At 32.7% G+C, this 11,366-nt stretch overlaps 2 protein-coding genes across 2 annotated transcripts; both read right to left on the reverse strand.

Annotated features, from left to right (window-relative positions):
• Nucleotides 1-1,300: 1,300 nt before the first annotated feature.
• Nucleotides 1,301-6,543, reverse strand: LOC130895443 (zinc finger protein OZF-like). Its single transcript, XM_057802721.1, has 2 exons — nt 5,811-6,543; nt 1,301-4,810 (listed from the first exon to the last, which is right to left on the reverse strand). Exon 2 carries the CDS (start codon nt 4,758-4,760, stop codon nt 3,420-3,422), a length of 1,341 nt encoding a protein of 446 aa, XP_057658704.1. The 5' UTR covers nt 4,761-4,810; nt 5,811-6,543; the 3' UTR covers nt 1,301-3,419.
• Nucleotides 5,759-11,096, reverse strand: LOC130895440 (gastrula zinc finger protein XlCGF57.1-like). The gene is made up of 2 exons (XM_057802718.1): nt 10,683-11,096; nt 5,759-8,168 (listed from the first exon to the last, which is right to left on the reverse strand). The coding sequence occupies exons 1-2, from the start codon at nt 10,945-10,947 to the stop codon at nt 6,658-6,660; spliced, it is 1,776 nt and encodes a 591-aa protein (XP_057658701.1). The 5' UTR covers nt 10,948-11,096; the 3' UTR covers nt 5,759-6,657.
• Between the last annotated feature and the right edge of the window lie 270 nt (nt 11,097-11,366).

Consider the following 11,366-nt stretch of genomic DNA (forward strand, 5'->3'; position numbering starts at 1 on the left):
AATAATCGCCGAAAACGGGTTGCGAATGAAGACACTGAATTTGAAGTTGAAGACCCAAAAATGTCATTAAGAAAAAGGGCCTCTGCAATCCAAACTACTTCAGTAAGTAAAGATACGGTGGATATTTTGAAAATAATAAATATCATGCATATAAACCGCAATTTGTACAACCGTTACTACCAAGCAATTACTATATTCGTTATGAATTCTGCGCTGTTATCCAAGGAAAGTTGGATGAAGACTCATGAAGACAAGAACTATAATATTTTCTGACGAGACAACATTTTCTTCAAACGGAACCGTCTCATCACAAAATTGTCGCTGGTGGTCTAACAGTAACTTTGTTTTTTTGCACGACTTCCGTTACAAGAACATATGACGGAATTTGGTTCCAACAAGACGGTGCTTCCATCCATAGAACATCAAACTTTAGAGTACTTTTTGAAAATATGTTTAATAGGAAGGTAATCCACAGGTATTCAGATATCTTTTAGCCTCCTAGGTCTGCTGATTTGACTCCCCTTGACTTTTTTATGGGGTTTCTTCGATGGCGTGGGGTACTTTGGTGGTATCAAAATTAGTTGGAGGGTAAAATTTTCTCACAAAAGAAACAAAAATGCTCGCATATCGCTTCCTCCTAGAAATTGAGCTAGCCAAACAATTCAATTTAAATGTACACTTTTCTTGCCTTTTTTCGGCAAATTGATTTATTAAATCATCTATAGCTGAAAACGATTTCAGTTTTTCCAACATTTCTGCCTCTATAGACAATAGTGACAAGTCTGGTAGCCGCTCCTGCCCCATTTAATTTTGAAAAACTTCTTTCAGCTGTTGCGGTCGAAACTGAAAGTGTCAAGAATAGAAAGCATGCTCTGGAAAACTTGATGCAAGGCTATTGAATTTTATGAGCAATAACTCCATGAGTTCCTTAATGGAATTAATTTTTTGAATTTCAGATTTTAAGTATGTTTTCCGAGCAATTAATTGTTCATAAAGATCAACCGAGAAGTCTTTACTGTATTTAGCCGACAGTTTTCCGGAAGTATTTTTTATCACTTCGTTTGAAGAAGATAGGAGTTTCTCCGGTTGTAATACTTATTACTCAGGTCACAAAGGCTCTCAAATCTTTGTTTAGTTTGAGAAATTTATATATCTGAACAGCAATAGTATACATTGACTTTGAAATATGATTCCGAGTCTAAAATTCTCTCATCCTGTGTTTGTTATAAATCGTGTTTAAATTGATACCAAAATAGTATATTTTTATAGGATTTGTTTGTAATATAAATCAAAATACACATTTTCAAAAAGTTACGTTTATTTCATCTAAAACTAACAATATTTTAACATAAAAACTCCTCCTAGAACATATATAATATTAGGTACAAATTATGGAAAGTTGTAGAGTTTTCTTTCCTCCATTACTGATGATTTGATCCATAGGTATATAACTTACATTAGTTTCAATCTGTTAATAAGCATTTTTGATACATCCCAGAATTTCTATTAAAGTTTCATCCACAACTTAAACCAGATACATATATTTACAGTAGTCCCATTTCAAAATTGCACCGGGATAAATTTTCATAAGTATAAAGTCTCGATTTTTTCAAACTCTATATCTTGTTTTCCGGTTCTGTTCAATCTACCAGACTTTGCAGAAACTAACAAAATACCTCAAGAAGAATGGGAAAGACATCTGACAGAATGACAGGAAATGACAACCGTAAACGTACTAATATACCACAAATAAGAGAAGAATTATATATCAGTCAGCAAGAAGTACAAAAAGCCCTTAAAGCTCTGAAAAATAGGAAGTCAACCGGGCAAGACGGTATACCAAACGAGCTACAAAAAGACAAAAAATTATACCGCACTTGCAAAATACCTGACAGAAGAAGAACTAGTACAATTTTTAAAAAAGGACATGAAAAGTGCCCAAATAAACCTATTAGACACAATTTTGAAAAGTAATAACAAACAAAATTAACGCAATTATATCTTTATCGGAAGAACAACAAGGCTTTAGATCCGGAAGGTCATGCGTGGACGCTGTATTGAGACAAACACATAGAATATAACAAACCAACATATCCGTGTATCATAGACCTTCAGGAAGCGTTTGACAGCATTCAACTTGAAGATGTTATACACCTGCTATATAATAGAGACATCCCGATAAATATAGTTCCCATAACCAAGTCCTAGCTAGAATTAATAACAAGTTGACAAATGCTGTACCTGTAAACAGCGGCATCACACAAGGTGACTCATTAAGCCCCCTTTTATTCAATATAATAATGGACGAAGTTATAAAAAAATCACGACAGGGTACCAGATGGGTAACAAACAACTTAAAATACTTTGCTACGCGGATGATGCCGTACTGTTCACTGAATCCGAGGACGATCTCCAGAGACTAGTACACATCTTCAACACAGTAGGTAAACAGTACAATATGATCATTTTTGCTGAGAAAACAAAATGCACGACAACGTCTAATAGAACCTATAAGTTGCAAAATAGAAATTGATGGTCATGTAATACAACAGGTACTAAAATTTAGACATAACGAGCTATGGAGATGTCGAGAATGAGGTGCGACAGCAAGTCGTCAAAACAAATAAAGTAGCAGGGTGCCTCAACAGCACCATTTGGAAAAATAAACATCTTACAAAAGAAACAAAAAGCAGAATATATAAAAAAAACAATTAGACGTATATTGACATACATAGCAGAGACAAAACCCGATACAACTAAGACAAAAAGACTACTAGAGTCAACGGAAATGAAAGTACTCGGGAAAATAGCAGGGAAAACACTTTTAGACAGAGAAAGAAGTGAAAACATAAGAAATAGGTGCAAGGTAGAAAATGTAATTGACTTGCGAAAGAGTAGTGCGTATCGCAAGGGATAAATCGCCAACAGACAGAAGAGGTATTGGTCGACCGAGAAAGAGATGGTGTGACGATCTGGATCCAGGAGGCTGGAACTGAAGAAGAAACAGGTTTTAAACCTACCATACAAGAAGGAAGAAGGGAAAAAAGGATTAATGCAAAAATTGTTATTACTCACCTTCTTCAAGTGACGTGTACTTAACATTAAATAAGAGCTCACTAAATTGAAATTGTTTCGACGAGACAGATAAGCGATCTGCCACTTGTTCAAACATGATTTTTATCCTTTGTTTTTGTAATATGGAATTTAAAGCTAAACAATTCGATAAACAGGCCATTATGAAAGGATTACGGATTACTAAAGGAAAAAAAATCGCACTTTTGACTTTTGTGTACCTCAGCATGCGTCGTAAGTCGGTCTGAATCTCAATAGCAGACGCCTGAACGTGTATAACCTCTAGGTACACACGATGCTGTAATACTGCAAATGTGCATTTATTTAAAAGTGATTTTGAACAAATTTTAGATTTGAAAGGCTTTTCTCCTGTGTACCTGACTACGCAAATGTGTATTTAAATTAAATTTCCGTAAAAAATTTTTTGAACAAATGTCACATTTATACGGTTTTTCTCCGGTATGTATACCCAAATGTATATCTAAACTCTGTTTATGCAAAAAAGTTTTTGAACAAATTTCACACTTGAATGGCTTTTCTCCTGAGTGACTACGCATATGGGTATTCAAATTATTTTTTTGTGTAAAAGATTTCAAGCAGATGTCACATTTGTATGGTTTTTCTCCTGTGTGATTATAAAAATGTGAATTCAAATCACTGTTTCGGGAAAAAGTTTTCGAACAAATGTCACATTTGAATGGCTTTTCTCGTGAATGAGTAAAAGAATGTATTTTCAAACCATCCATACGTGAAAAAGTTTTGAAACAAATTTCACATTTGAATGGTTTTACTCCAGAGTGACTACGCATATGTGTATTTAATTCACTATTCCGACAAAAAGTTTTTGGGCACATGACACATTTAAATGGTTTCTCTGTATTGTGAGTATGCAAATGTGTATTTAAATTATATTTCTGTGAAAAAGTTTTCGAACAAATATCGCATTTAAATGGCTTTACTCCGTTATGAATATGTAAATGTTTACTGAGGTTATTTTTATAAGAGAAATTTTTCAAACAAATGTCACATTTGAATGACTTTTCTCCAGTGTGTTTACGCAAATGTTGTTTCAAACTCTTTTTATATAGAAAAGTTTTCAAACAAATATCACATTTGAACGGCTTTTCACCTGTATGGCTATAAAAATGCGAATTCAATTCGTATTTTTGAGAAAAAGTTTCCGGGCAAATTTCACATTTGAATGGCTTTTCTTCAGTATGTCTACGGAAGTGTATATTCAAACTTTTTTTATGAAAATAAGTTTTTGAACAAATGTCACATTTGAATGGTTTTTCTCCTGTGTGACTACGTAAATGTGAATGTAACTGATATCTCCTTGAAAATGTTTTTGTACAAATGGTACATTTAAATGGCTTTTCTCCTCTGTGACTACGTGAATGTTCAAACAAATGGCATTTTTGTATAAAAATTTTTGGAGAAATGTTACTTTTGAATAGTTTTTCACCTGTGTCACCAGGCAAATAATCAGAGAAACTATTATCTTGCAACTCTGCTTTTAAATGATGTTCAGTTATTTCAATTTCATTTTTCACCTCTTCAGTTGGTTCACTTTTTGTGCAACGTTTATTTGTTTGATAAAATTTCAATTTCACGTTATGATTTATAAAAAAATGCCTGAGAAAATATATTCGCTTCTTGTATAAATTCCCACAAAATTCACATATCATAATCCCACCAATAGTCTTCCAGCTAATGTGTTTTCTAATGTTTAGTAGCTCTGGAAAAAAAGAAAATCATTCAATATGAATGTGAAAAAGTATTACAACATTCATCAAATTCAAATCCTGTTTAAAATATCATAAAAATGTCTAATAAAACTGTGTCTACAAACTAAACATCTAAATTGTAAAGAACAAATACTAAATTTTCTTCAGAAGAAGTCTTTTTTTTCTATTATCATTGGCCTACCCATTATACCACCCCATTTTCCTTACGTTATTGTTTGTAGCATGGAAATTGTTATACAATTAACTCCCGATTATCCCCGAAATTCAGTGGCAGATATAATAAGCAAAATTATAAAAAGAAATAAACATATTAACACAAGTATGCACATAACACATTTTTTACACATAATAGGTAACACAATTTATACATCCTATATTCAAATTCAGATGTTTTATAGACGACTTTTGAAACAAATAAATTTTCCAATGACAATAAAACCTATCTTTCTCAACTACAGCATCTTTTCAACATTTTTGCGAACTTGTTTTGTGTTCAAGACGATCAACTTTCAAGAAGTCACCTGAAGAATCTATCCGAAGTTTATTCAAGAGATATTGACAGGTCATTGTTATTAGATGAGTTCCTGAAAGTCTTAGAAGGAACGGACCTAAACGTGAGTAAGAACTGTCCAGGAAAATAAAATAATCTGATAGTGACAAATAACGGCATCAAAGAAACCTTTCCCAATCTAGAAACTATATTGAAAATATTCCTTACAATCCCAGTATCCAATGCTTCGAGTGAGAGATCCTTTAGTGCTTTGAAGAGAATATAGTTCTTTCAGAAGATAACCTGAATGACTTGGCAATTCTCTACATAGAAAGTGATTCTTTGAAAAGTATGAGCTATCACAAACTGATAGACGCGTTTGCTGCTTAAAAATCCAGAAAAAAATTTATTTAGCTGTACAAAAGGTAAATATTAAGTGTAAGCTATAGATTTTAAAAATTTTATTATCATAACATAACATTTTATAAAACTGCACTTACTGAATAAATGTAATTACGATTTAATTTACAAAAGTTCCCATTGTAAAAGGCCATGTTAATAAATGTATTTTACATTACGTGGAAATGAAAAATTTTAGTATTTAACTGCAGACAAGGGGCCTTTAAAAGCCAAAGTGCGAAGGGCCCCCAAGTATGTAAATCCGCCACTAATCACAGTTGTCTGACATGTTGCAATAAATGAACATTTTTTACTGCTGATTTTTTTATTTTGCTACTACGCGGGACATACATAGCTATTAACATAAAACGTTTATATCTGATATCACACAATTAATTGTGAATTTTTTTTCTTGCCTCTCACTTTTGTTTCTTAACTCCATGGATGCAGAACGAGCTACCGCTAAGACCCACCAATCAGGACCGGTTCATAATTTGACGGATGATAAAACCGGACATATTATGAACCCTGCATGTTATTTCGCAATTTGACGATTCGACATTGACAGATTGTAAACTATCGAGAAATAATACGTAAAATTTTAAATGGTTGGTTGCAGTTCACAATTATTCGTCAGTTTATAATATCGCGATTATAAACTAACGATGTTCGCAATCATACGGTGACATATACAAACGAACGTACGCTGTACGTCATAATAATGAATCTACATTGACAGCTGTAATAAGTTCTATGAAACAAAATGTTATTGTATTAAAATTCATTATACCCAATTTATTTTACATAAAATTTAAACAAAATTATTATAACGGTTGAAGCAGTTTGGCATACACAATGCAGGTCTTGAAATGAAAATGTACTTAAAATCACTGGGATTATTTACTTCAAATAAAAATGTTAGCTGGGGCAGAAAGGGTTAAATGGTTTTTATCCAGTATGACTACGCAAATGCGTATTCAAACTGCTATTCTGTGAAAAAGTTTTCGAACAAATGTCGCATTTGAATGGTTTTTCTCCTGTATGACTACGCAAATGTATTTTCAAACTACTTATTTGTGAAAATGTTTTCAAGCAAATGTCGCATTGGAATGGCTTTTCTCCTGTATGACTACGTAAGTGTGTCTTCAAATGACTAATATATAGAAAAGATTTCATACAAATATCACATTTAAATGGCTTTTCTCCTGTATGACTACGCAAATGTTTCTTCAAACTACTTTTATGTGTAAAAGCTTTTAAACAAAGGTCACATTTGAATGGTTTTTCTCCTGTGTGATTAAGCAAATGTCTCTTCAAATTATTTATTTGTGAAAAAGTTTTCAAACAAATGTCACATTTGAATGGCTTTTCACCTGTATGACTTCGTGAATGTATATTCAAACCACTTTTATGCGGAAAAGTTTTCGAACAAATGTCACATTTAAATGGCTTTTCTCCTGTATGACTTCGTATATGTATATTCAAAGTACTTATCTGTGAAAAAGTTTTGAAACAAATGTCACATTTGAACGGTTTTTCTCCTGTATGACTACGCAAATGTGTCTTCAAGTAACTTGTATATGGAAAAGATTTCAAACAAATATCACATTTGAATGGTTTTTCTCCTGTATGACTACGCAAATGTGTCTTCAAATTATTCATTTTTGAAAAAGTTTTCAAACAAATGTCACATTTGAATGGCTTTTCACCTGTATGACTTCGTATATGTATATTCAAAGTACTTTTATGTGTGAAAGTTTTAAAACAAAAGTCACATTTGAATGGCTTTTCACCGGTATGACTACGTAAATGTGTATTCAAACCACTTATCTGTGAAAAAGTTTTTAAACAAATATCACATTTAAATGGCTTTTCTCCTGTATGACTACGCAAATGTATCTTCAAGTGACTGGTAAATGGAAAAGATTTCATACAAATGCCACATTTAAGTGGCTTTTCCCCTGTATGACTAAGCAAATGTCTCTTCAAAACTATTTTCCGTTCAAAAGTTTTAAAACAAATGTCACATTCGAATAGGTTTTGGCCTGTGTGCATAATCAGATGTTTGTTTAAACTTTTTCTATATGTAAATAATTTCATACAAATGTCGCATTTGAATGGTTTTGCTCCGGTGTTCGTTGGCGTATTTGAATTAATCTCTTTTACAGGTGATTTAGAATTTTTATGTACACATGTGTTTAAATGATTCGTACGTTCCTGCAGCTCCACTTTCAATTTGTGGTCAACTACTTCAATTTCATCTTTTATACCAAGATTCTTCATAACACTTTTATCGTAAATGTTAAACTTGACAAATTTATTTCGTTTTATATAATAATTCATTGCTAAGTGGTATAACAATTCTACTTGTTTGGTGTATAAATTCCCACAATATATACATATCATTAATCCCATATTATTTGGTTGAATATATTTCCCTTTTCTTATCAGTCCTGTAACTGTTAAAGACAAGTTGTTAGAAAATTTGTAATTTGCTCACAGAATAATGAAAATATTGAGAAAGGTTGAAAAGAAAAATACCTAAGAGGAAGGGAAATTTTCACAACAAAGGCAATTGAATAACTGAGCATCCAGAAAAGTATACTGGACATTGCTTCAGAAGGACTTCGTTAACGCTTCTGGCAAACGCTGGGGCTGATATCCATGTTTTAAAACGGCATGGTGGATGGAAGAGTTAATCATTGGTGGAAAAAATTTGAAAAAATAGCAAGAATGATATAAGGGGGAGAAACTTTCTGGTAACAGTAGTTGCACCATTACTGTTAACATTAAAAAATTAGAATAAAAGTTTAGTTATTGATGTTAACGGATTTTTTATTTCTAATTGTTTAAAATGGGATTGGGAGAATTTAAAAGTACTGTAAAGTGCAAGGTTACCGTAAAGTGCCATTTTCCGGACTCAAATTAGTACTGTAAAGTCGACTTTACAGTACAGTGTGAAAAAAGGTAATAAATTCGAATTTCAAAAATAAATAAGCTCTAACCTATGTGGTTGATCGTAAGTTGATAAGTTAATGGAACTTCAAGGGTCTAAGGGACATATGGAACCGCTTAACTAAGACGTTGAGGACCGTCAGTCTACAATAAATCTTACAATACAATAGTAAGTAGAAGTTAATATGTACCCATATTGTATAACTTAATATATGATTAACAGATACTAAATGGTTCCCATCAGGAGTGGCGAGATAATTCGTAAACTCTAGAATAAACTAGTATGGCCTAGTGTAAACTTTAGACTCTAAAGCAATTCAGCATAGTCGAAAGTTATTTGGCAAGCATGTCAGGACTTGTACATGGGAGGGTTAAATACACAGATACAATCTTTTTTGTGTAAATCTGTTAGTCATTTAGTTCACGGATACAATAACGTTCCTTATTTTTACCCCCCCATAACGTATCCTTTCGGATTACCAAATTTTTGTCTTATATTATTGTAACTGTGAAGAATCATGATTTTAGCTACTTAAACTCAAAGTTTATTGTATTCATTAAGATTTATGGTACACGATCATAATGGGGACCCACATCATAGACTATTGATTCCGGGTTTCCCTTGGACACTTAGTTCCATTAAAGTATCAAATTACGTACTTTACTTTGTACAGATGTGACTTTAACGACCATAGATAATTATAAACTTCCATACAATAAGATGTTTTAATATTTAAGAGCGACCTGTAAACAAATAGATGTCCCAGTTGCTTTCTAGGAGCGCTACGAGAAGGTCGTCTGTAAGGAACAAAGGACTACTGTATATTCGGTCACTGTTTTCTTCGAAAGTACAATGATTAAATCAGAGTCGCCTACAACGATACAAACTCTCGCTTTTACAGAAACTATTTCCAGCGTTTATAGTGTTTATTATCCTATAGATCAAGCGTTTCAAAGCCTCCTTTAAGGGCTTTTTTGTTATTCAACTGCCCTTTTTGGGGCTTATTTACAATGAGTTTTAGTGCAGGTGAGTGCCCAAACAAGGAGACAGGTTCAGTTGAATATTATTTTCTTTTCCATTTATAAATAACGGAAAATCAAAAGGGTCAGGAACTTCAACCGGGAGGAATCTCCCTCCGGCAGTGAATCCGCTTTGATAGCCAAATCCCCGTTAGGAACTTATAAAGGAACTCAATTTTCGAATTCGATTTCTGTCCCCTGACATTTTTTTTTCTATTCTTTATTCTATATTTCGTCAATGTCCTCGACATTTTACAGAACCTCATTAAAAAGGACCCTTCTGCGGAAGAAAAACTTAAAAAAGCCTTAGAATTATCTCCCTCCAAAATAGCAGGAGTTCATCTTCTGCACTTTTTGCGAGATCTAAACATTTACAAGTAGATTACACTCATTTGGCCGCAATCCCAAAGAGGAATAGAAGTATTCCTCCCCAAAATCCCCAACCTACTCAACCACCACAAAATCCCAAATGCCCCATACAAAACACCCCTAAGCCACAGAAACCTCAAACAACAACTTTAACTCAGCCTCCGGAGCCTCTAAAGGGGACCACCCCAACTTCCCTCACTGCAAACATTACAAATCTCCCCTATAGACATTTTTTTAGTTTATTTGTAAAAAAATATTAGTGGTAGAAATCCGTGGATAACTTACGAGCTATTTGTACCTTTTAGTCATTAATAATAAAATAGAAAACACTACACAAAACATGTGTTACTAGCTCTACTTAGACTATTCTACTTTGAAATAAACCAGTCAAACTCCCCAGTGTAAGTTTTATAACATTATTTTTGGATTCAAATATATTGATAATCTCTAGATATTTGCTGCTAATTGATATTGTAATGTTTTCGTATTTTGAAAAGAATATAAACTTAAAACCACAACTTAAAAAATTGTTACTTATTGCCCCACTATTGAATAAAGAATGAAATGGAAATATACAAATGCTAACGAATTATATCTAACAATAAAGCAACCATAAATCAGTCACTTACCTTTTGATTTAGTTCCCTTTCCAGGGTCAACTTTTAAATAACCCAATTTGTCTTTTATGTGAGTACTGAAAATATTCCTTTTGGTTTCATTAGCTAGATCCACATGGTTATCAAATATTTTAGCTGTATTCAAGTCATTGTTTACTTCTTGTTTGATTGAATAGATTCCAATTATTTGTTCATTAGTATTTTCAAATTTTGACGTAGATACTTTTATATCTATATCGTGGATATCAATTTCTTCTTTAATATTTTGGATATCCATTTCTTTGTTAATAAACTGTTGATATAATTCCGTTTTCTTGTGAATATGAATTTAATAAATAAAAAATTATTGTTTTAAAAGCACAAAACACATAACCTCAATGCATCATAGAGGAATCAAATCAATAGAAAAAGTAAACAAATATTGTCAAAACCTTGGAACAAATGATTGACATGATGATTACAACCACAGAACACATCTTAAGGGTATGTTTTGTGAATACCATATTCATTGTAGTAGTAAAACTGAGTCATGGTTTTCGTAATCCTCCTATCTTGTACTTTTTTTGTAGATGTAACGAAAAATCACTCGTTCACATTCAGAACTTTGGTGAACGTAGCCATAGGTTTATTATTGGTAGCTGCACTGCCAGAACTAGTTTAGAAAGTCTACACTAAAGCGTTCTTTGTAGCAGAACC

The sequence above is a fragment of the Diorhabda carinulata genome, chromosome 6 (genome assembly GCF_026250575.1).
Source record: "Diorhabda carinulata isolate Delta chromosome 6, icDioCari1.1, whole genome shotgun sequence".
Classification (NCBI taxonomy): domain Eukaryota; kingdom Metazoa; phylum Arthropoda; class Insecta; order Coleoptera; family Chrysomelidae; genus Diorhabda; species Diorhabda carinulata.